At 41.5% G+C, this 26,567-nt stretch overlaps 1 protein-coding gene across 1 annotated transcript in view; it reads left to right on the forward strand.

Annotated features, from left to right (window-relative positions):
* Positions 1-23,894, forward strand: part of LOC310952295 (IQ motif and SEC7 domain-containing protein 2-like) — a gene marked incomplete at both ends in the record, with an annotated part of 193,296 nt that extends 169,402 nt beyond the window's left edge. Inside the window, 10 exons of the mRNA XM_083920868.1 lie at positions 420-578; positions 698-820; positions 1,741-1,907; positions 2,344-2,483; positions 3,156-3,281; positions 15,617-15,716; positions 19,531-19,692; positions 19,816-20,037; positions 21,825-21,874; positions 22,662-23,894. Coding sequence (XP_083776994.1) covers positions 420-578; positions 698-820; positions 1,741-1,907; positions 2,344-2,483; positions 3,156-3,281; positions 15,617-15,716; positions 19,531-19,692; positions 19,816-20,037; positions 21,825-21,874; positions 22,662-23,894 — 2,482 coding nt within the window. The remainder of the gene's footprint in view (positions 1-419; positions 579-697; positions 821-1,740; positions 1,908-2,343; positions 2,484-3,155; positions 3,282-15,616; positions 15,717-19,530; positions 19,693-19,815; positions 20,038-21,824; positions 21,875-22,661) is intronic.
* Between the last annotated feature and the right edge of the window lie 2,673 nt (positions 23,895-26,567).

The raw sequence follows: 26,567 nt of genomic DNA on the forward strand, positions 1-26,567 counted from the left end.
CAGAGGACAGTTGAGTTTAGACAACAAAAGACGACCATTAAGTTAAGACGACAAAAGGTGACGCTAAGTTTAGACGACAAACCGTAACGGTTAAGTTTAGATGACAAGAGGGGACAGTTAAGTTTAGACGACAAAAGGGGGTGGTTAAGTTTAGACGACAAAATGCGACGGTTAAGTTTAGACAACAAAAGGTGACGTCAAGTTTAGGCGACAAAAGGAGACGGTTAAGTTTAGATGACAAAGGGAGACGGGTAAGTTTAGAGTTTTGCTCAGTTCTTCCGGAACACAAACACAGTCAGTTTATGGAACATCTCAGAATCTAGAAATGAAATAAATAATACAAGCGCAGAAACTAAATGTCAAATTGAAGAAAAACACCCCTGATTTCTTTTAAAAAGCGTGTCTTGTCTCGGCTGCAGGAAGCCGGAGAAGGGGATCCAGTACCTGATCGAGAGGGGCTTCGTGTCGGACACACCGGTGGGCATCGCCAGGTTCATACTGGAGAGGAAAGGACTGAGTCGGCAGATGATCGGAGAGTTCCTGGGCAGCCGGCAGCAGTTCAACAAGGACGTCCTCGAGTGAGTACAAGACATTCATCTTCCCGTACTTCCAGTCTGTGTAAATATTTAAAAGTGAGATCCATTTCTGTTGTTTGTAAAAGAGGCTGCTGACGGTGATCCATGTTCTGTGTCTGCAGCTGTGTCCTGGATGAGATGGATTTCTCAGGGATGGATCTAGACGACGCTCTAAGGAAGTTCCAGGCTCAGATTAAAGTTCAGGGTGAAGCTCAGCGGGTGGAGCGACTGGTGGAAGCCTTCAGGTACGAATGGCTTGTACCGACTGCAGGACTTTAGCCCCGATCAGGGGCAAAGCGACCTTGTCTTTGCACTCAAGCATGTTGGTTATACTGTCCAGAAGACACCCATACGTCTTTCTTTGAATGTATTGGCCTCGTCTACAATCTAAAGCCTAGTTCAGACCAAAGATTCGCAACGAGACCAGTTGAAACTACCTGCAGGTCTGCAATGTTCTGAAACCTGCCAGTTCACACCAATGAGAAGAGGCGGCGTATTATCTCCATAGCAACGACTCTGTGTACTTCCGTTCTGACCTGCGACGTTTCAGGCTTGTTTTCGTAGCTGGATATACTTTGCAGGATTATAAAATATAAATGAGGGCCGAGACAGTGAGATACTCGCTACAGCTGCATTTCTATGGAGATGAAACAGAGAAATTCATTTTCTTGATTAACTGCTTTGTTCGGGATTAAAGCCGGCGCTGCCTCTCCTTATTCATTGTATTGCTCGCTCCACCCTCTCTCTCTCTCTCTCCCTCTCTCCCTCTCTCTCTCTCTCTCTCTCACACACACACACACACACAAACACACACACGCGTTGAGCCTCCGTTCATAACGGCCTTTTCAACCAGCTGACAGTCTCTAAGTGACTTGACCAGCAGACTTGGCTAAGGCTTAATTGACTGTTGAAACAGGTGACGTGTGTTACGTTCTTAAACCAGCTGCTGGTGATTTGACTGTAGCTGAAGTGCAGGAGACAAAATCAGCCGGTTTGAGTCCAGATGAGAAGGGCTAGTTCATAACTGCAACTTTCACCTCCAACGATCTAAAACAGTTTTGTCGCGTTGCGAGTCATTGGTCTGGACTGGACTGAAGAAACACATTAATGTTCCAACCTCTATCCAAGAGAAACACCTGATGTCTCTCTCTCTGTCTATCTGCAGTCAGCGGTACTGTGTTTGTAACCCGGTGCTGATCCGGCAGTTCCAGAATCCAGACACCATCTTCATCCTGGCCTTTGCCATCATCCTCCTCAACACGGACATGTACAGCCCCAACGTGAAGCCAGAGAGGAAGATGAAGCTGGAGGACTTTGTTAAGAATCTGCGAGGTCAGTCTACTGTTATCGTGTTTAAAGAAACAGCCCAGGAACAAACGTTAAAACAGTATCTATCTTTCTATTTATGAATGGAATGAGAGTATCCGGCCTTTAAGTTATGAAGCAATGCCCTTTCAAAGTAATATTTCCAGGTCTAAGCCTCATATTTCTACTGCTGTGTTCCCTGTTGTTTGAAAAGATATGAATAATTTGATAAGTGTCTCACTGAAAAAAGAAGTAATTGTAGAAGGTTTACACATTGTTGTTTGACGGAGTAAAAAGAGCTTTTAAAGACCCGATACCTAGTTTTTCCTCGCCTTTGTTACGGGTCTCAGCAGGTTTCTACCCAGAACTTATTATAAACAAACATTGTGAGTCACAATTTTTTTTACAATTGGTACGGCTGTGATGAGTTCCTTCTGTACGTTCTGATTTGTGTCTTCATCAGGTGTTGATAACGGGCAGGACATCCCCAGGGACCTGCTGGTGGCCATCTATGGAAGGATCCAGAAGTGGGAGCTGAGGACCAATGATGACCATGTGTCTCAGGTCCAGGCAGTGGAGAGGATGGTGGTCGGCAAGAAGCCCGTAAGATCCTCTGACACCTCAAACACACGGCTGAACATCTAACTAACTAACTAAGTAACTAAAAACTCTGCAATAGAAACTAAAAAGGGATTCAAAATGACTAGAAATAGATGCAAAATGACTAAAAGGGGATGTAAAACAACTTAAATAGATGCAAAACAACTAAAAGGGGATGTTAAACAACTAAAATAGATGCAAAATGACTACAAATAGATGCAAAATGACTAAAAGGGGATGTAAAACAACTAAAATAGATGCAAAATGACTACAAATAGATGCAAAATGACTAAAAGGGGATGTAAAACAACTAAAATAGATGCAGCATTACTAAACAGGATGTGGAATGACAAAAAAAAGAAGTAGTGACCAAAATTGGATGCAAAATGACAAAAATAAATGCAAAATGACATAAAATTGGTGTAAAATTGGTTTGCTTTTTGCATCGGTGAATCTTCCACTAATATTCTGTATATATCAAGATACAGATACACTGAGACATAAAAAACAAATCAAAGTAAATACATAAAAATGTAAAAACAAAAGCTTCCCGGGGTTTGAATCCAACCTGTGGCCCTTTGCTGCATGTCTACCTTAAACTGTATCTATCAAAAATAATTTGTGAAGGAAAAAAAGAAAGTGAAAAGTCCAAAGTGAAAGTGCGGTGTGTTGCAGGTGCTGTCGCTGCCTCATCGCAGGTTGGTGTGCTGCTGTCAGTTGTTCGAGGTTCCAGATCCAAACCGAGCCCAGAGGAGCGGCGTCCACCAGAGAGAAGTCTTCCTGTTCAACGACCTGCTGATGGTAACCAACACATGTACATCTGTCTCTGTGAGCACTGAGGACACTTTTACAGTAAGACTCTGGGGACACTTTTACAGTTAGACTCTGAGGACACTTTTACAGTTAGACTCTGGGGACACTTTTACAGTTAGACTCTGAGGACACTTTTACAGTTAGACTCTGAGGACACTTTTACAGTTAGACTCTGGGGACACTTTTACAGTTAGACTCTGAGGACACTTTTACAGTTAGACTCTGGGGACACTTTTACAGTTAGACTCTGGGGACACTTTTACAGTAAGACTCTGAGGACACTTTTACAGTTAGACTCTGGGGACACTTTTACGGTAAGACTCTGAGGACACTTTTACAGTTAGACTCTGGGGACACTTTTACAGTTAGACTCTGAGGACACTTTTACAGTAAGACTCTGAGGACACTTTTACAGTTAGACTCTGAGGACACTTTTACAGTAAGACTCTGAGGACACTTTTACAGTTAGACTCTGAGGACACTTTTACAGTAAGACTCTGAGGACACTTTTACAGTTAGACACTGAGGACACTTTTACAGTTAGACTCTGAGGACACTTTTACAGTTAGACTCTGAGGACACTTTTACAGTAAGACTCTGAGGACACTTTTACAGTTAGACTCTGGGGACACTTTTACAGTAAGACACTGGGGACACTTTTACAGTTAGACACTGGGGACACTTTTACAGTAAGACTCTGAGGACACTTTTACAGTTAGACTCTGAGGACACTTTTACAGTTAGACTCTGAGGACACTTTTACAGTAAGACACTGGGGACACTTTTACGGTAAGACTCTGAGGACACTTTTACAGTAAGACTGGGGACACTTTTACGGTAAGACTCTGGGGACACTTTTACAGTTAGACTCTGAGGACACTTTTACAGTTAGACTCTGGGGACACTTTTACAGTTAGAATCTGAGGACACTTTTACAGTTAGACTCTGGGGACACTTTTACAGTTAGACTCTGAGGACACTTTTACAGTAAGACTCTGGGGACACTTTTACAGTAAGACTCTGAGGACACTTTTACGGTAAGACTCTGAGGACACTTTTACAGTAAGACTGGGGACACTTTTACGGTAAGACTCTGGGGACACTTTTACAGTAAGACTCTGAGGACACTTTTACAGTAAGACACTGGGGACACTTTTACAGTAAGACACTGGGGACACTTTTACAGTTAGACACTTGGGACACTTTTACAGTAAGACTCTGAGGACACTTTTACAGTTAGACTCTGAGGACACTTTTACAGTAAGACACTGGGGACACTTTTACAGTTAGACACTTGGGACACTTTTACAGTAAGACTCTGGGGACACTTTTACAGTAAGACTCTGAGGACACTTTTACAGTAAGACACAGGGGACACTTTTACAGTTAGACACTTGGGACACTTTTACGGTAAGACTCTGAGGACACTTTTACAGTTAGACTCTGGGGACACTTTTACAGTAAGACTCTGAGGACACTTTTACGGTAAGACTCTGAGGACACTTTTACAGTAAGACTCTAAGGACACTTTTACAGTTAGACTCTGAGGACACTTTTACAGTAAGACACTGGGGACACTTTTACAGTTAGACTCTGGGGACACTTTTACAGTTAGACTCTGGGGACACTTTTACAGTAAGACTCTGAGGACACTTTTACAGTTAGACTCTGGGGACACTTTTACGGTAAGACTCTGAGGACACTTTTACAGTTAGACTCTGGGGACACTTTTACAGTAAGACTCTGAGGACACTTTTACAGTAAGACTCTGAGGACACTTTTACAGTTAGACTCTGAGGACACTTTTACAGTAAGACTCTGAGGACACTTTTACAGTTAGACTCTGAGGACACTTTTACAGTAAGACACTGGGGACACTTTTACAGTTAGACACTGGGGACACTTTTACAGTAAGACTCTGAGGACACTTTTACAGTTAGACTCTGAGGACACTTTTACAGTTAGACTCTGAGGACACTTTTACAGTAAGACACTGGGGACACTTTTACGGTAAGACTCTGAGGACACTTTTACAGTTAGACTGGGGACACTTTTACGGTAAGACTCTGGGGACACTTTTACAGTTAGACTCTGGGGACACTTTTACAGTTAGACTCTGGGGACACTTTTACAGTTAGAATCTGAGGACACTTTTACAGTTAGACTCTGGGGACACTTTTACAGTTAGACTCTGAGGACACTTTTACAGTAAGACTCTGGGGACACTTTTACAGTAAGACTCTGAGGACACTTTTACGGTAAGACTCTGAGGACACTTTTACGGTAAGACTCTGAGGACACTTTTACAGTAAGACTGGGGACACTTTTACGGTAAGACTCTGGGGACACTTTTACAGTAAGACTCTGAGGACACTTTTACAGTAAGACACTGGGGACACTTTTACAGTAAGACACTGGGGACACTTTTACAGTTAGACACTTGGGACACTTTTACAGTAAGACTCTGAGGACACTTTTACAGTAAGACTCTGAGGACAATTTTACGGTAAGACTCTGAGGACACTTTTACAGTAAGACTCTGAGGACACTTTTACAGTTAGACTCTGAGGACACTTTTACAGTAAGACACTGGGGACACTTTTACAGTTAGACACTTGGGACACTTTTACAGTAAGACACTGGGGACACTTTTACAGTAAGACTCTGAGGACACTTTTACAGTAAGACACTGGGGACACTTCTACAGTTAGACACTTCGGACACTTTTATGGTAAGACTCTGAGGACACTTTTACAGTTAGACTCTGGGGACACTTTTACAGTAAGACTCTGAGGACACTTTTACGGTAAGACTCTGAGGACACTTTTACAGTAAGACTCTGAGGACACTTTTACAGTAAGACTCTGAGGACACGTTTACAGTAAGACTCTGAGGACACTTTTACAGTAAGACACTGGGGACACTTTTACAGTTAGACACTTGGGACACTTTAACGGTAAGACTCTGAGGACACTTTTACAGTAAGACACTGGGGACACTTTTACAGTAAGACTCTGAGGACACTTTTACAATAAGACTCTGGGGACACTTTTACAGTTAGACTCTGGGGACACTTTTACAGTAAGACACTGTGGACACTTTTACAGTAAGACACTGGGGACACTTTTACAGTAAGACTCTGGGGACACTTTTACAGTTAGACTCTGAGGACACTTTTACAGTTAGACTCTGGGGACACCTTTACAGTAAGACTCTGGGGACACTTTTACAGTTAGACTCTGAGGACACTTTTACAGTTAGACTCTGAGGACACTTTTACAGTTAGACTCTGAGGACACTTTTAAAATAAGACACTGGGGACACTTTTACAGTAAGACACTGGGGACACTTTTACAGTTAGACTCTGGGGACACTTTTACAGTAAGACACTGGGGACACTTTTCTAAAGTGGCTCCTCACCTTCAGTTCGACCTTCAAAAGCCAGTTTCAGAGCAGACTTGGGTTTAAGGCTCACATCAGAAACATACACTGTAAAAAAAAAAAAAAACACAAAAAACATTTTTAATTGATATATTAATTTTTTTATTTTGTTTCACATTTTTTATTTACATATTTATTATTTTATTTATTTGTCTTTATATTTTCACATTTTTATTAACATATTTATGATTGTATTTTTTTATTTCTTTTTATTTACGTATTTAGTCTTTTATTTATTTATTTTTTCTCTTTATATTTTCACATTTTTATTTACATATGTATTATTTTATTTGTTTTTATTTACTTATTATTCTTGTATTTATTTGCCTATATTTTTCTTTGTTTCCACATTACTGAACTATTTTGGGATAAATTTAGGTTTTAGTTCTCCTGATCTCGTCCTTTGGGAGAGCAAGTGACTGTGCGTCACCACTTTATCCCATAATGCTCTGCTGCTGTGCTCCAGAAACATCACCACGTCTGAAAGTCTGAGTCCTAAGTAGAAAACCATCAGCAGGATGTGTCACAGAGATTTACCCGTTAGAGCTCATGTTTTGGTGTGTCTGTTTGCAAGATTAAAGAGGAACAGCAATAAAAAGTGTGTGTTATCAGCTCTGCTGTTGTAAAATTATAAATTCAAATAAAACAAAACCTGAAGGGCCTAAAAATACTTGCGTGTTAAAGACACAAGGCGTTTAAAGCCGCATGAAAAACAGGTTAACCTTAACACTGACGATGGCTGCACGGTTAAATGACAATCACTGATTTTAAGGAGTAAAAGCACTGCTTTTACTTTCACATTTCAAATATTTGCATCAAAATAAGACAATTATCTAAAAGCAATATATAAATGAAACTGTTCTCCTGCTGCAGACATTACATGTTTGTTCATAACAAATAAGGCAACTTCTGTTCAGAGTTTTAAAAACCTATTTTTATAAGATTTCTTTTAATTAATTGCACAATCTTTTTTCTCATACTTGTTTTATGGCTTTTATTTTTAAAAACTGTTTCTATCACTATCAACAGCCTTTTTTATTACTATGATTATCCCACTTCTATCCCTTTTTTAACAATATTTTTAATTGAAGTTTCAAGTGCATATCAAACTTTATGTGGAATGTACGAACATTTTCATTAATATCCCCTCGAACAGCCACTCATTCATGCAGAAAAAGAAAAAAGAACAAATAAAAAGGACAGTGACAACAGACATCAAACTAATGGAGTAAAATAAATACAAGTAATAAATAAAATCAAAATAAAACGAGAAAAAGTTGGGACAGAATAAAATAAAAGGCAGGATCATTTCATAACCTATTATTCAGTCAGTGTTGTCCGCTTCATTTGTCAGGAAGGACATAAATTATTCCCAAATACCAGCAAACTCCTCCTGTTTACGTCTAACAACATATATCAATCTCTCCAGTCCAAGACTAGTCGTCAACTCCTTCTTCCATAACTAACGCCAGTGATGGTGGTTCCATATTTTTCCAATATAGTGCAATCCCTCTCCTTGCATGGAAAAGTCGAAAGGAAATCATTATCAATTGCTTCTTTGTTCTGATGAAGTCCTTGGGGTATATTCCCAGTATACAGATAGTTGACGTCAAAGGACGCCAAAACTCCATAGACTTTGTGAACAAAGTCCGAGACTTAAAAATGGATCCAAATGAAACCATGGTATCCTACGACGTGACTTCCTTGTTCACCTGTATCCGGCTGTTAAGACGTGACGTAACACCCTTTCAAAACATGATTTCCGGGTCCAAGCTGTACAGAGCCTCGTATTTCTGCAACACTGCAGTGCTGTGTTCCCCGTTGTCTGAAAAGATCAGAGTTTTTAAAAAGACAACATAATTGTCATTTTACCTCTTTCTTATCGATGAAAAAGATGTCTAACTGATGAAAGAGGTGATCGAGGTGATGTTCACATGTTCGACCATTGTCTGTTTTGTTTCAATGGAGCATTTGGATCCGTAAATCGTATTTTGAAAGGGTGTTACGTCAGACTTAACAACCGGATTCTAACCATGGAGGCTCTGGCCATAGTAAGAGAGCGGCTCACACAGGTAAAGTCCTTACACAACTGAACAAATCTCAAACCAGACCACATTTGCCGACCTTTGGATTTGTGCCTGAACACCACATATTTCCAGTTTAATGGCACTTTTTACAGACAGAAACACGGCTGTGCCATGGGTTACCCAGTAGCCCCTATTGTGGAAAATCTGTACATGGAGGAGGTAGAGGACAAGGCATTGAACTCCTTCAAAGGAGTAACTCCGAGCCATTGGTTCAGATATGTGGACGACACATGGGTTAAAATCAAATCCAAAGAGGTGCAAACTTTTACTGAACATATAAACTCAGTGGACAGAAACATCAAGTTCACCAGAGAAGAAGTCAAGGACAACAGTTTGCCTTTCTTAGACTGTGACGTCCATATGGAGAATGACAGGAGCCTCCACATTGGGGTATACAGAAAACCCACTCACACAGACCAATATCTACTGTTTGACTCTCACCACCCCCTGGAACACAAGCTTGGAGTTATCAGAACACTGCAACACAGAGCTGATAACGTATCCACCAGCTCACAGGCCCAAGGGGAAGAACGCAAGCACCTGAGAGGTGCCCTCACAACTTGTGGCTACCCCAGCTGGACCTTTGTGAAAACCGCAGCTGCTTCCAGAAAGAAAACCAAAGTGGTTTAGAAAGAAAAAGAAAACAAGAGAAACAACATAGTCATTACGTATGTGGCTGGGGTATCAGAGAAACTCAGGAGGATCTTCAACAAACACTGCATCCCTGTGTATTTCTTCCTTGTGAGAGGTTAAATACTTGGATCTCCACACCAGTTAGTTGGACCAGTCCCAGCCTGGTCAGATGCGTACATGAACTGATGAAGCCTCTTGGATGAGAGGTGAAACGTCTTCCTAGACAAACAACCAAGTCCAGTTGCTTCTGACTGAAATTGCTTTGAGGATAACGATGACTTGGACAAATGAGAATATTCACAGGCTTACCGTCAAAGGAATGTTACACTTAACCATCCGTGATAATCATTTAACTACATTTTCCCAAAATCCCCAAATCTAAGAGCATTCCCATAGGCAGTGAATCAAAGTTCCCTTTTAAGTCGGACATTTAACACAAACATCAGGGATGTGAGGGGGGATAAGGTGCAGGAGTAATATAAACCCTCATTAACCACTTATACCAAAGCAATTACAGTCATGTGTTTATTGGATTCTTTTGCGCTTTTAAACATGCTCTTCCCCTATCTTCTTCACTAATATCTTCTTGTGTGTCTGTTCTCCAGGCAGTTCATTTATCTGATGCTGATTCTGTTGAGTACTCCACTAAAAAGTAATAGAATCTAGATGTGTTTTTTACTATTCAAATTATTAATCACCGTTCCTCAATAATCGATAGAGGGGGTGTGGTCATGAATGTCTTATATTTTGATGCTATAAAATTTATTACAAATGTTTTTAAGGAACTCCGTACTTATGATCAAATCTGAGAAGGGTACCTTCAAAATAAAGGTCCGAAACTGTCTCCATTCCTTTCTCTGCTCATAATTTGAATCCCCCATCCAATCAACATGTTTAAATTGTCTGTTTCCCCAGATAGGAGTCAATTGTGACAATATTATTGTTTCATCAACAAAGTTATGTGCAGCATATGACACTGATATTTTAACAAAAGGGTTTCTTGTCTGTTTTTTCAGTGTCCTGATATCTGAGGAATATAAATACCGCTTTAGGGTCAGATCTGACACTGAATTTTGTTCAATATTTACCCAAGCAGGTGGTGCAGATGAAGAAAAAAAGTACATTGCAGAAATTAATTGGGTAGCCCAATAGTACCATTTCAAATTTGGGAGGGAAGTCCTCCCCTTTCATAGGGTAAAAATAATAACTTGAGCCGGAGTCTTCCCTTTCTAATGTTCCAAATGAACTGGCTAAATTTACTATCAATTTTCATTAGAGAAGTTGCTTGGTAATGGAAGTGGGAGTGCTTGGAAAAGGTATATAAATTTGGGTATAATAGACATTTTAATAAGATTTATACAACCAATCATTGATATCGGCAATTGAGACCGCCAGTCCTACTTTTCTGTCACTTCATCTACCAGGGGGTTATAGTTTATAGGGACAATGTCGCCAAGTTCTAGGGCAATCTTAATAACCAGATATTTAAATCCATCTTGCATGGCCGTAAATGTGGTATTTATTTGGGGCATGCGTCTTTCTTCTTCATTTATAAACAATAATACTGACTAAGTTTTGTTCATTCTGTATCCAGAAAATTTGCCAAAGTTTTGGAGTAAAGTAATCAAATTTGAAATACTGGTCCTCAGGTTCGATAAGAAAATAATTATATCATCAGCATATAATGCTTTATGATGAGATTCTTTTGCTAAAGTGAAAAGCAGAGGAGACAAAGGGCTGGTTATGCATTACAAACTTAAAGGTTTAGAAATTGTATTATTGGTCAATATTTCTGCTGTTGTGTTTGTGTACAGTAATTTAGTCCATTTGAGAAAGGTATTTTCCATTCTATTCTACCAAATGCTTTGCTAGCATCAACTGACAACATTGCAGTGTCTTTGCAATACATTTAAATCGCTCCTGATGTTATGAAAGCCTTGCCGTTGTAATACAAAGCCATTTTGATCATTACTGACCAGTTGAGGAAGATATTGTTCTAATCTTTTAGAGAGAGCTTTTCTTAATATTTTTGTATCGCATCCCATTAAACTAATGGGCCTGAAAGATGAACAACTGGTTGGCAGGTTTTAATATCACAGTCATCATAGCTAATCTTAACGATGGTGGAAGAGTTCCTGTTTTATATGATTTGTTTAACAGATCTAATAAGGGTTGCGCAAGTTTCTGTTTAAACTTCTTATAACATTCTATAGGAATCCTGTTAGGACCAGGTGCTTTCCCACTGTTCATACTGCTCATGGCCTCATAAGATCCTCAACTGTTAATGCTCCGTCCAGTGCTTCCTTTTCATCTTCAGATAAGCTCTGGAACTGTAGCTGCTCGAGAAATGTTTGTTGTTGTGTAGCTTCTGCATATTCTGATTTGTATAATAGTTCATAAAAGTTTTTCTGAAGGTAGCATTAATTTCAATCAGGTCTGTTGTTAAATCACATTGTCTTTATACTGTTAAAGACGAAATAGATAGATGTAACAAAATCAAAGACTGTACAATGGGAAAGACTGAAACAAAACTAAAGACTAGAAGTGGAAGAGAAGAAGGAAGAAGAGTAGAAGTGAGTGGAAGACTGATTAGACAGCTTGGTACTGCTATCTTTAAGTCCAGTTCAAAGGTGTGGCCTGGATAATGAGATGCATTCATTTTCCCGCCTAAAGGGTTTTCTTTGTTCCAAAAGAAGAGGATCGGTTTTCATAGGCAGAGGGCACAACAAACCAAATGTATGAATTTGAACAGTGAATGAACACAGTAACACATAATGTGAACAGGCCTGTGAATATTCTCATTTGTGCAGGTCATCGTTCTCCCCAAAGAAGTTTAAGTCAAAAGCAACCAGACTTGGTTATTTGTCTAGGAAGACGTTTCACCTCTCATCCAAGAGGCTTCATCAGTTCCAGTTGCTTTTGACTGAAATTGTTTTGGGGACATGGTGTGAACGTCTCTTAGTTAATCATCCTGTGGGAATGTTATCAGTGACACAATAACATCAAATAATAATATATTCATATGTTAAAACTATCATTCTTTGATAGTATATTTTGATAATGTGTTAAAATAAGATCCTCAGTGATATATATGAATGAAACATGCATACAGATTGGGAGAAACTCAAATATAATCCTTGGTGGATCCTTAATGTCAATACTTACATGATCATGTTAAATATCACCACATTTCTGTAACTTTGGCGTTTTTTGTCGTATAAAAACCAGAGTTGTTTCAAACGACACCAAATACTTTATCTTGAGTTAGAGGGGGAGAAGTGAAGCTGAAGTCTTTCTCCATTAGTTATCTAACATAAATTAGTCTTACATTGTTCTTCATTTATTGACTTTGATGTAATTTTGTTCACTCTTCAATGAGTTCCAGGTACCATACTTGCCTTACGTGCTCTGGTGAAAATGTCGTAGGGTTTCGGGGTTTTACTGTTACTTTCTTTTGTAAAGCACTTTGAGAAGCATTTATTTATTAAGTTATGTAAGGTGCTCCCAGGGGGACTAATGTGCGATAGAACAATAATAATAATAATCATTATAATTCTTATTATTATTATTAATTTTTTTTTTTTTAGGAAAGCTGCAGGGTGCAAACATCGGGATCGCTCCCTTGTTTCTGGCTGGTAGTTTAGGGAGGTCTTGATTTGATATGCCGTAAAGTTTATCATATATCACAGTCGATCGTGTTCATGTCATTGTGGGAAGCAAAAATATTAATATTCGATGAATGGTGCAGCTCTCACGCTGAATGAGAAATGTCTACATGGACGTAGGTCCCAGAGGGGATGCAGGGACCCTCAATATTTACAGCATTTGTCCCCCCAATAAAAACATTGAAGTAGCAGAGGACTTTTATTTTGAAGGATCTCTAGAATGCAACTCTTTGTGACAATGTCTCCGGTAAAGTCGGGAGCAGTATGACGCCTCAAAAGCAATTTAAATCTGCTATAAAACAGAGAGAAGAAGAAGCGACGTGGTCGAAGCTTCGATAACTGAAATAAACACAACAAAAGCTACAAACTCCGCCACAAATCAGAACGAGAATAAAAACTGAAAGGCTGAATTCTAGTCTGTCTACTACAACAGGAGTATCAGGGCCACTGTTAGAAAATAATATTATTATCTGAGGTTCTGAGAATTAACTTATAAAATAATATTATGAGATCATTATATTTTAAGTTATCACGTGTTTTTCTTCAACTAAATAAAAATATTTCAAACCACAAACCGGTGCATAAAATTTCCCCTTCCAAGTTGGGCTTGAGAGGAAGCAGTACGGTTTGCAAAGGGTCCTTGCCCCAGTTTTGAATAACCATGCATTTCTCCCTTCCTGCACCGACCCTGCGTTCTGCGTATGGCCTCAAAAAGCTTAAGGACCTGTATGACAAAGGTTTTGCGTCTTTTGCATCTATGTCAGACAAATACAGCCTGCCTAATAGCCACTTCTATCGAAACCTTCAAATGAGACATTTTATCCAAAAGCAATTCCCACCTTTTTCTGAACCGTCCCCCTGAAGCTGAGATGGACCAATTCCTGTCTCTCTACGTACAACACAAACCACTGATATCTGTCATTTATAATGAGATTCCTCTTCTGAGCCCAGTCCCCACTGCCTCACCTAAACATGCATGGGAAAAGGATTTTGGGGTAGACATTACTGATGACCAGTGGAGGTACATTCTGAAACTGGTCCACTCATCCTGGATTTGTGCCACGCACGGCCTGTTACAGTGGAAGGTGCTTCATAGAGCCCATTTCACCAACGCTAAACTGGCTGAGATATACAGTACCCTAGTCAAAGTGATGCTTGTAACCGGTGTAAGCAGTCCTCAGCTGACCACGCACACATGTTCTGGACGTGCCAAAGCTTTTTGGTCCGATATATTTCAAACCCGGAAACAGGCTCTTAACACACTTTTGGAACCCAATCCCCTGACTGCTCCGTCTAAAAATCTGCCCATTACTACACAACGTGCCGTGGCCGTTACCACCCTGCTCGCCAGACGTAACGTTCTCCTTAAATGGAAACATGTTTCTCCAACGACTCACAATAGTGGGATATGTGAATTTTTTACAATTTTAAAGGTTAGAGAAGTTAAGGTTTTCACAGAGGGAATCTTTGACAGCATTCCACAAAACCTGGGATCCACTGCTGGCTCTTCTTAGTAATAGTCTTGCTTTTATTCCTGATGATGCTGAGGACACTTCCTAGTGCTGGAAGGAGAGAGAGAGATGCAAATTTACTAAAAATAGATGCAAAATGACTAAAAGTGGATGTAAAAATGAATGAAAATAGACGCAAATTAACTAAAATTGATGCAAAATTACTAAAAAATAGATGCAAAATTACATAAATTTTGGCAAAATGACTATGAAGGGATGTAGAATGAATACATATAATTGGTCTCCAATTTGCACTGAATTGCAGTGAATCTTCCACTAATATTCTGTATATATGAAGATACAGACAACTGAGACGTAAAAAACAAATCAAACTAAATATATAAAAATGTATATACAGCATTTGTCCCCCAATAAAAACATGGAAGTAGCAGGACTTTAATTTTGAAGGACCACTAGACAATGTCTCAGTATGACGTCTTTCACCTGACTCCAATGTAAACTTAAATAACAGAGGTATTTATTTGAACCCAAAGTACTTTTAATGTCTAACCCTCTGTAACTTTAACAGTTTTTGTTTAAAACTGTTCAGAAACATTCATTTCAACATTGCTGGGGTTTGCAGAAACATACATTGCAAATGTTTTACAAAACAAAACAAAAACACTGATTTGAGCTCCCAGAACACAGGAGCTGCTCCATCAGTTAGTCACTCTGTGTAAATCGGCTATGAATAAAGGCTTTAAAGTCTCCACATGCAGCCGATGGCATGACCAGTATGTGTTGTGTTTGTGCTCAGAAGATGACTTTTTATTTATTTACACTTTCTTTCAGAGAAACGGCTCAAGCATCTCACTGAGGGATTTAACAAACCTCCAAATGAACAGAAGAAACGGAGACACAAAGGAGGAGGAGGAGGAGGTGTTTGATTATGTCCATGTGTGTCCTCTCCTCCTCCTCCTCTCTTCCGTCTTTTTATCTTCGCGCTTCGTCATTATGCTTCTTCTCCTCTCCCTTCTCCTCTTTAGGTGACGAAGATCTTCCAGAAGAAGAAAACTTCAGTGACGTACAATTTCAGACAATCGTTCCCTCTGGTGGACATGCAGGTCCACACCTTCCAGAACACCTGTGAGTACTGTTCCACTCTCTCTCTCTCTCTCTCTCTCTCTCTCTCTCTCTCTCTCTCTCTCTCTCTCTCTCTCTCTCTCTCGCTCTCCCTCCCTCCCTCCCTCCTCTCTCTCTCTCTCTCTCTCTCTCTCTCTCTCTCTCTCTCTCTCTCTCTGTCTGTCCGTCTCTCTCTCTCTCTCTCTCTCTCTCTCTCCTCTCATCCATCTGCTCCCTCCATCTGTCTCAGCATCTCTCTGTTTTATTTTTCATATCTCTATTTATTTTTTGCACTTGCTCAACTCTCTATTTTTACCCCACAGTCAGCTGAAAACATATAAAGATATAAACACACACACACACACACTTTTTTAGCTTCATGCTGCACTGAGCAGCTTTCATATAAACGAGCTTTTGTCCATTTAATGGATGAATGAATAAAAGGGAAATTTAGCAAAATAAATACATTTAAATACATTTTCTATTAATTTTATTTACTTATTTACTTTTTGCATTTATTTTAAAATGTATGTATTTATTTTTTTATTTTCCCTTTGTCATTCAAGTTTTAATAACATTAAATGAATACATTTATTTTTAATATTATTTGTTTGTTATTTTTACATTTAATAGCATATTAATTCATTTATCAAGCTATTTATACTTTATTCCGGCAGCTTCCATCCTCCCCTTCATACAAAATAACATGTATTTGTAAAAAGGATCAGAGACCATCCAGACACATAGACATGTCCTCTCAGACATCTGACTGGACACAAAGAAGCCTTGTGACAAAACATTCATTACTTCATCACTTTTTCATCATCAGATATGATTCAATTTATGCATCAAAGAATTTGCAGTCACAGGTAAAATGCATCTCAAGGTTGCAGTTGTGTTTTTTTTTAGTCCAAGATCTGTGAATTCTGTCATTTAATCAATAGGCATAAAAGGTTGAATATGTACAACACACCCACGGGCGTTGTGAGGGGAACAGAGTGAAAGCATCTCTTTTCCATAAAAACATATATTTGGTCTGAATTAATGTTTTAAAACATTTTGACGGGTTTGACAATGACTTTCTGTCCCGTTGTGTTTCCGTGGTAGCAGCCAATAGCGTTGGGCGTTGCTGGTTGCCAGGGTTGTCTGTTGTTGGGTGCAGCTACTGTAGGCTGGCACTGGGTGAAATGGAGTTTGCCAATCCTGCAGCTGCATCGGAGCCTCAGTGAAGGGGGCGTTATTTGTCCCAGCAGCTGAGTGAGCGGAGACGGGCAACAACCAGAGTCACTATAGGCCGAGCATTCACTCCATGGACTGAGAGAAAGGAGAGAAACACCATTCAAACGCACGCCCACATGGCTACGCTTCTCCTTGATCGCTAACATCACTTTCATCTTTACTTAGCTCGAACGGCTAATGCTAACGGCTAACGCTAACTGTCAGTCAAACTCCTCTAATCCTTGTTTTTATGGTGTGATTTGCTGGAGTGGATGGCTTCAAACAGACTCTGGTCTCCTGTAGCTACTGGGCCTGGCAACCCGACTGCTGGAGTTATTTTTTGTTGTTAAGACGACGATCTTGAGACACTAGATGGCGTGTTCTGCTAATTCTACATATTCAACCTTTAAGTTGGTCAAAGCGTAACACTAGATTTTGCTCTTGAAATATGCACAGTTGGAAAATGTTCTCAACAATCTCTTAATAAGCACTTGGCTAAACATAGCGTCCCTCGTCGCTCAGAGGAATGACTCTCATCCTGCCAGCGTCTTCTTTCCACGTACGGAAGAGTTCACAGTGAAGCGTACCGCAAGATCTCCTAAATATATGACCGTCAATCAGAAGACAAGGCTGTTTGGACGTGACTCATTCAACCGACACAATCATATGCAGAGTCGTGTGTGTGTGTGTGTGTGTGTGTGTGTGTGTGTGTGTGTGTGTGTGTGTGTGTGTGTGTGTGTGTGTGTGTGTGTGTGTGTGTGTGTGTGTGTGTGTGTGTGTGTGTGTGTGTGTGTGTGTGTGTGTGTGTGTGTGTGTGTGTGTGCGTGCGTGCGTGCGTGCGTGCGTGCGGGTGGGTGGGGTTTCAGCAGAGCAGAGTTGGCTCACAGATCTTTGCAGCAGATTGGAGTTGGTGGCATTTCAGCTCTGCCTCAGCAGGACGCCTCACTCTGAGGAGTGACATCTCCACCACGGCGTGTTTAGAACGTTTACTAATGCTCTGGTTTTAACTCTGCAGATAAAGGAGTTTTCCTTTAATTACGTCCGTCATTTCACACACCTCTCTCTATCAGCCGTGGTAACTGTCGTCTGATCATGACGAAGCTTTGATTGTTAATGAGCTGTCAGACACTCAGCTGCACAGATCCTGGACCAGGATTTTACTTTTTTATTTTTTCCTTTTCACTTTGATTTTTTTTATACTTTTACACTTTTCACTGTCTTTTTCCCTTTTTATTTTTCCACTTTTAACTATAATTGTTTTCGACTTTTCATAATGGTTATTTTCCCTTTTTTATTTTTCACTTTGATTTTTTTTTGTAACACTTTTACCCTTTTAGTATTCCCACACATTTTCCATAGGAAATGCATTTTCTATCTAGAATTCACAGACAGACCTGCAGAGGCGATATTTTATTTCACTCTGGTCAAAGTTCACCAAAGTTGAACTCGTGAATTTGTTTTTGCCACCAGAAGCAAAAGTTTGATTTGTCCCTCGCTCGCACAGAATAGAAGTTAGCGGGAGGCGAATGTTTATCTTTAGGGTTCTCCCAGTTCTCTAGTAAAAGTTGGTCTCAGCAGCTTTGTGAACAGGTTTGAAGAGCTTTGCACACTGGCTCTGGCTCACTTAGTCAATCACGCATACAAACTGACATTTCTCTTTTGTACCTGGTTTGATTTTTTTGGATCCGTCAAATGCCGTTTGAATCCTCAGATCCACGGGGTGAAAAACGTCATCATCCAAACCATCTCATTAACCAATTTGTCTCCCCGCACAGTGCACTTTACGACAAATTGATGCAGGATTTAAAGCTTCTGTGTGTAACGTTTTACAGGTATTATGTTTTTTGTTACCAATGAATGAACGGGTTGTTACCTAACTTAAATATTGAGCCCTTCAGGACTGGTCGTCTCTAACAGTCTGTGGCCTGACGTCTGTGTAGAGGACTTGCTCGCCTCTCTGCAGCTCCTCTACAGCCAGCAGTGATGCCTGATGAAATAAAGACTTAATTTAATGAAACCAAGTAAAATGCATAAGAAAAAAAACAGCAAACATGAATATGAGCCAGTGGATCTCAGACCTGCTCTCTGCATTAAAATCTCACATCTGACACATTACAAGGCCTCCATTCTTCAGGTGTGTGTGTGTGTGTGTCATCTCGGGGCTGACGGTGGTCAGTGTGTGTACTGAGCTGCAGTGGTTGCTGTGAACTTGTTGTTGTTGACAGCTCTGGTTCTCCAGCTGGAGCTAAATGGGAGCTGGCAGCCTGTGCTGATGACTGGGACCAGCACAGACTGTCCCATATGATTCATCAGCACAGTGTGTGTGTGTGTGTGTGTGTGTGTGTGTGTGTGTGTGTGTGTGTGTGTGTGTGTGTGTGTGTGTGTGTGTGTCTATGTGTGTATGTGTGTGTGTGTGTGTGTGTGTGTGTGTGTGTGTGCGTCGTGGGAGGAAGGTTAGATGATGTGTGTGTGTCTTTAAAGGCTCTGACAACCTATTTCCTCAACTAGTTTCTTCACTCAGAGTCAACATGAACACAAGCACTTAATTAAAGCTTATTTTTAGATATTATTTATTTTATTATTATTATTATATTCAGTGTGTGTGTGTTGTCTCCCACAGACTACCCTCACGGTATCAGGCTGACGTCGGCGAACCCCGGGGGAGAGAGGAAAGTGCTGATCGTCTTCACGGCGCCGAGCCAGCAGGACCGAGCACGCTTCACCTCCGACCTCCGAGAGAGTATCGCAGAGGTGCAGGACATGGAGAAGTACAGGGTGGAGTGTAAGTATTCAGACTGTTGGTGATGTAGCACCAGTGAGAGCGGCGGTTCAGCACAAGTATCTTTTCACTTCCTCTCGTGTAACGGCGGATTGTTTTAGCGTTGACCTTCTCTTCTCACTCCAGCCGAGCTCGAGAAGCAGAAAGGTGTGATGCGTCCAGGTGTGTTGACGGGGGGAGGACCAGGAGGTGGGGGGATGCCCGGGGGAGGGGCCAGCATCGGCACCGTAAAGGGCGAGGTGGTGAACGGCACCCTGGGTAGGCCGAGCCTCGACGACACATACGCCTCTGTGGATGGCCTCAAACGCACGGCGCTCAGCTCCTCATTGAGAGACCTCTCAGAAACAGGTGAGGACAGACAGGAAACACTGAAATAACAGCATATGTTTTTGCTGCTGCAGGGTTTATGACTCAGACACATCTGTGTGATGGAGGAGGGAGGACAGCTATAGTCTGACGGAGAGCTGCAGTCTGTCTCCACCTTCTGGACATCTACGAGAAACACACTTCATCTGCAAAATTACACTATCAGTTTCATTTGTGAAGGAAACTTGTTTTAAATAAGGCTCTTTTACAGGGAAATACATGTTCAAACTATACCAAATACACAAAGTGACCACACACTGCTGGGCGTCAAATTGTTCAAGCCACAATACCTCATACTGTATATTTCTGATAAAAGTCTGACCAATCATTTTAATTGGTCTGAATAAAATGATTTGCAGAGCTTCCTGCCTGTCATCGTCGTAGAGAACCTCCTACTAGAGAATTCGGGGTAGGTCGATCTCCCCCAAATTCGATAGTAGGAGGTTCCACTTTGACGGTCATTTCAGTGCACTTTGCCTTATTGGAGGTCCGAAACTTCAGACTTCGCATGGTACTTGAACGCAGCATTTCTCTCCCACCGCACGTGTAGGGGGAGGAGGGAGTATCAGAGGTCAGGCAAGGGGAAGAGGGTGTGACTTTGGAGAATAGCTTTAAGCCAAACCACAACCATTTTTCTCATTTTTAAGTCGTTTTGTTGCCTGACCTTAACAAAAAGTCAAATCAACGGTCATGATCCACTTCCACTTACTTTTTGTATGATATCCGATGAATGAATGATTGTGAAGTACTGAGCAGAATAATGCTCAGTACTACACTTGCATTTTTGCTTAAAGCTTGCTTTTTACAACACTTCAACATAAACAGTCTCAAGGTTGTGCACGCACGCTGCTTGTCTAATGAGTCAAGTTAAGCTTTTGTGTTTTTTTGATTCTCTGTTCGCAATAAGAAAAACAAGTTTTCTTCACAAATTCAAGGCAACTCTTGGTGAGTAATTGATTTACAAATTGTCCTTTTGTGGGTGAAGTGTCCCTTTAAGCAGAACAGTTACTCATTACGCAGCAGAACTGCTCCTGTCAGTTAAAATATTATATAAAATAAAATAAGCACAACAAACACAAACACAAATGCAGCATTTTTATGTTTGAGCAGGTTGAGGTGGAGTTTTTGGATTTTTTTTAATTGTATTTTTTTTTTTTAAATCTCAATCTGCAAGGTAACCTAAAGTTAATCAAATGAATAAAGTGATATATAAATGAGATATTTCCCTCTGACAAGAAATGGAATTGAACTTTAATGGACTTTAACATGTTGATTATTTTCTCCATTAATGGATCAGATGTTTGGTCTATTAAAATATCATAAAATATCGTAAAATCTTAAAAAAAAGTTGGATCAGTGTTTCGCAAAGAACAAGATGACGTCAAATATATTCAGTTAACTGTTATAGAGGAGAAAATAAACCAGAAAGTATTAATTTTAACAACTGACATCAGGGGATTTTAACATTTATCTTTAAAAAATGACTCAAAAGGATTGATTGATTATCAAAATAGTTGGCAATTAACTTTATATTTGATAAATAATCAAACCAATGACTGCAGCTCTAGTAAGGAGCTTCAGTCAGGAGGTTGTTAGCCTAACTTAGCATAAGACTGGAAGCAGGTGGAAACAGCTAGCATTGTAAATCCAACCAGTAACTCCTCATCACAGATTAACATGTACGACAACGGAACTGTCAAATTGTGTTTTTTTTATTACGTGACTGAACTGTTTCTTCATAACCCTGCCTCGTTCTGATTGGGTAACAGGGAAGCGAGGTCGTAGGAACAGTGTTGGGTCATTGGACAGTACCATTGAAGTAAGTTTGTCGGAGGGCGTGGGGCTGAAAGCGTGCATGATGTGACCTCCCAGCATGACGCCGCCGCACATCACCAACACGTTGGACTGCATGTTTGTCTGATTCATAAAAGCTGAATGTTTCTGAATATTTTTCAGAATATTTTTCTCAAACGAGTTTCCATGCATCTTTGGATGTTTGTTACTCATCATTTAATAGCAGAAAGATGAGATGCAACAAAGGTCATACAACCAAGAATTATACCGTAGTCCATGGTTGTAACCAACAGACCACCAGGACGCCACATCTTCTGTTAGCATGCTGTCAAGTGCTGCCATTCGTCTTTGTCGTCTTCACTCATCCTTCTTCTTCTTTCCTGCATGTCTGTGTGGAAATCTGCCTTTTTTGACTTATTGACAACACATCACATAATAGAATTGTTCAGAAAGGTGAGAGAGGAGCTCCCAGCACTTGCGCCTGATTGACAGTTGACCGTGTGGCCCCGCCCTAAATCATCCCCTGCTCTATGGTCCATTTGACTCTAAATGGACCATCATTTACTAAATGAACATCATGCTGTATTGAAGAAGTCTTGAAACTAGAGATTAGAGAGAATGCAGCTTTAAGACACTTCACCATTGGCTTCACTTTTCAGACCTGAGAGATACGTCCATCGTTACACAGTTTGTGGTATTAAAAGCAACATTCATGTACCGAAACAAACTGAAACCAGTGGCTGCTGGAAGGATTATTTGTCTTTTTTATTTAATTCTCTTTCCTCCTTTCTTTATTCTCCTCCTTCTCTCAGGGTTCCATCATTAGCAGCCCTCGGCCTCACCAGCAACGCCCCCTGCATGCCGGAGGTCTGTCCTACAGCCCCATGATGGTCCCTTCGTCTCCAGCAGCCTACCGGCCACACCGCCCTACTCAGAGCCCCGGTACAGGGGTGGGGGGTGGGCCGGGGCTCTGTCACAACCAGGTGGGGGTCACCACCTCCCCGCTCGTGAGCGGGGGAGGGGCTGGGGGCGGAGGAGGGATGGCGGGTGGGGGAGGACCGACTGGCGGCCTGCTGGGGAACTTCTTCGGCAGCCGCAGAGGCAAGGTTCCTGGTCCCCTGACGATGACGTCACCAACTCCACAGGGTCCACCCAGTCCCCTGATGATATCATCACCCCCCCACTACCCCGCCCCCGCACCTCCCATCCCCCACCCATCCTCCCCTTCCCCATGCCCCTCCCCATCACCCAACCTCGTTCAGTCGGACTCGGGAGGAATTGGAGGGGGAGTCGCTACGGGAGGGGGGCCGTCCAAGCTCCAGGCTTTGCACGCTCAGTATTGCCACGGCAACAGTGGAGGAGGAGGAGTCAGTGTTACTGGGCACCAGCAGCAGCAGACGCCACCCCCGCCCTACCACCACCATCACCGCTATCACATGCAGAGCATCCCGCAGCACCACGCCCTCACGTACAGGTTCTCTGCACCCCGGCGGCAAGGCCCGTCCAGCTGCGTTCCCTCTCATGCCCAGCAGCATCAGAGGATGCCACATGCCGTCGGGCAACACCCACGCTACAATTTGGGTTTCATCACGCCCCCGCCACTGTCCCCACACTCCCCCTTAACCCCAACTACCCCACACGGACTTTACCACTCGCACCCCACAGCGGGGAGGCCAGGCGTAGGCGGCAAGCTCCCGCTTACTATCTCGCACTCGCAGCCCCACCCCCACGCTCACACACACTCTCACAACCACGTCGTGCACACACACTCCCCACTCAGCCCCTCCCCCTCTGCCTCCCCCTCCACCCACTTCATCTTCGCAACCCCGCCTCCCCAGACACCCTCGGCGCGCCTCGTCACCCAGACGCCTCCGCAGCCGTACACGCCCCAGTTCCCGTCAATCTCATCCATCCCACCTCCTCCTCCGCACTCCCCGCTGCCTCCCCCGTCAAACAACCCGCTCTCCTTGCACCCGGGGGTGGGGGGAGGGCAAGGGGGCGGCCCCAAATCAAAACCCGTCAGTCGGATCAGCACAGTCGTGTGAGGAGGCAGAAGCCTGGGGCAGTGAGCCACCAGGGGGCGGTTGTAAGAGGGAGCAGGAGGGGGAGGAGGAGAGAAGGAGGAGGAGGGCAAATGCAAGCGTATCAAAATGGCCGCCTAGTGAGGAAGAGAGCACTGAGAGCGGGGAAGAGGAAGTTACTCAGCCTGTGTTATTTTCACATCCACTTCCCCCGCAGGTAGAGAGACTCTCACACATACAGGTTTGTTGGGCAGCGTGCAGCAACCGGCACCAAGAACATAAATCACAGCGTTTTCAGTCGAAGCTGAAGAACGACTCCTACATACCGGTAGTCCTGCCGTCTAGGTGAAAACCTCATCCATCTTCCCCTCGTAGTGCCCTGGGAGTCATGAGTCATGTCATTCTTCACTGACGGAGGAAGTGTTCGTGTCATATTGTAAGAATTTGTGAGTTGCCGTAGTGGACAAATGGTTCAGGGACCAGATGTGAAAGGGAACAGTGCCTGTGAATTTAACACAAGGGTTAGCCCTCAATGCTAACGCTGTGTATTTGTTAATGGGACAGTTAAGGTTTTTTAGGAAGCCTGAAAAAGTAATATTTATTCCAAAAAATCACACTTGTCTTGCACCACTTTGCTTGCAGCAAAAAAAGCACTTGTACCATTTTTTTGGTTGTTGACACATTACAAGCCATGAGGTGTTACTGAGAGGTGGTTAGCATTAATACGGTGCAGTTTCTGTGTCTTAGACAGGCGTGCATGACCTGTGCAATAGCAAATGAGTGTTGGTGTGATGATGGTTAAAATTCTATATGCAGGGGGAGGGATTTGTTGTAGTTTAAAGCCCCAATCCAGCATTTATTTGACCATTAAAAAAGTGCATTAGTGAAGGTTTTACTTTCTACAATAATCTTTTTTAAAAACTTTAAACAAGCCATCACAACTAAAAACTACAGGTGTGTTTTTACCTTTGTGTTTTGCAAAAAATTACAAAGCCTTCAGTGTTTGTGGATTACAGGGTTTCAGCAGGGGCGTTACATTGGGAATTGGTTTATAATTTATTATTTTAAAGTTGGATTTATTGATAATTTGAAGTGGATTCTCCCGTACAGGTGTCCCAGTATATTTCAAAGTATAAACCTGAATTTGTCAGAAATTATAATCAACTGTATTTCATGCTCCATATTGTATGTGACCCTCTATGTTGCTGGGGAAGGAGATTACGCTGGAAGGTGCCAAACAGGGTGCAGATTCTTTTGTTTCACTGGCTTATACATTAAATAAGATCTTCTTATAATGTATCTCTCAACAGGTAATTTCTGGAAATGTAAATTGAACTGGGTGGGAAATTAAAATTAAACAGTTTAAATTCAGATTTATTGAGAAAATCTAAATCGTGCATCGTCTGAACAAATACTCCTGCTTCATTGGGGTATTTAGCTGATTGTAAATTGTCTGAAGCCTGAACAATCTGTGTAACATACAAATATGAGCCGTGGATGTGTTGTGAGAACTGGATACGGCGCCACTGCTCTACCTTGCAGACACTTTCTTTCCAGTGGCAACTCACGGTACTGCAACAAAAAAATTGCCCTGCGGCCCAAAAAGTATTTTCTCCATAAACCACAGATGTAAAAGAGACATCAACAACTTTCTCTCGTTTGAACATTGTTGGAAACATTTGGGATAATGTAAAAACACAACTTTACCAAATACAGAACACAAGTCTGGTGTTTTTTAAAGTTATATATTAGGCTACACCTTAAAGTGAAGAAGCCTGTTTACTGGAGACAATGAGACAGATCACAAATCTCAGAAGATAGGTTGCAATGTAGACAACTGCTCTAAAGCTTTTATCAGCAACTGAACTACTCTTGGCTTCAGTACATTTTAAGACTTTGGAAAAATATACATGTATGTTCACTAGGGCTGCAACTAACGATTATTTTCATTGTCGATTAATCTGTCGATCACCATCAACAGATCAGTTGTTTGGTGTGTAAAATGCGTGCACATTTATCATCTCTGTCTCCACTACTTGTATCTGCTTTAACCCTTAGAGACCCACCTAAGACCCTAAGATGTCGTTTTTCTGGATGCTAAATGTAACCATTTTTGACCACTCAAGAATTGATAAAAATGATCAAACATACTACATTAAGACAGTAACAAAAACTGAATGTTTTTGCCCCAATCTTCCTAGGTTTTCATAAAGTAAATGTCTGTGACGGGGAGACTGGTAGGGTACCAAAGAACCTGTTTTCATTCACTTGAGGTCAGAGGTCAAGGGACCCCATTGCCAAATGTTCGTTAAAGCGTTATTTCGTTCCCATTCTGTTGAGCTGCCATGGCATGTTTGGCACCAATGGATTCCTCAGGTCGTCTAGTTTCATATGATACCAATATACAGTATTCATATGGCTTTAAAAGGTAGCCTGCTACAGCCTCTTAAAGACAGTAATGCCAGCCAAGATAAATCACCGGTGGTCCCACCAAATGTCTTGTTTTTTCCACAACTCAAAGATAAAACTCTTATTTCGCCGGCCGCTGACCGACACGTTTAGCTGATTTAATCTAAATTCCTACCTAGTCCAAACTGTGTTATTGCCACTGCTTCAAAACTTTTACCTTGAGCATGAACAAAGTTTAATCCCACGTTTGTGTTGGAGAATAAGGTGCCTTCAAACGGAGGAATTGTA

This window comes from Echiichthys vipera (genome assembly GCF_963691815.1).
Source record: "Echiichthys vipera genome assembly, chromosome: 9".
Classification (NCBI taxonomy): Eukaryota; Metazoa; Chordata; class Actinopteri; order Perciformes; family Trachinidae; genus Echiichthys; species Echiichthys vipera.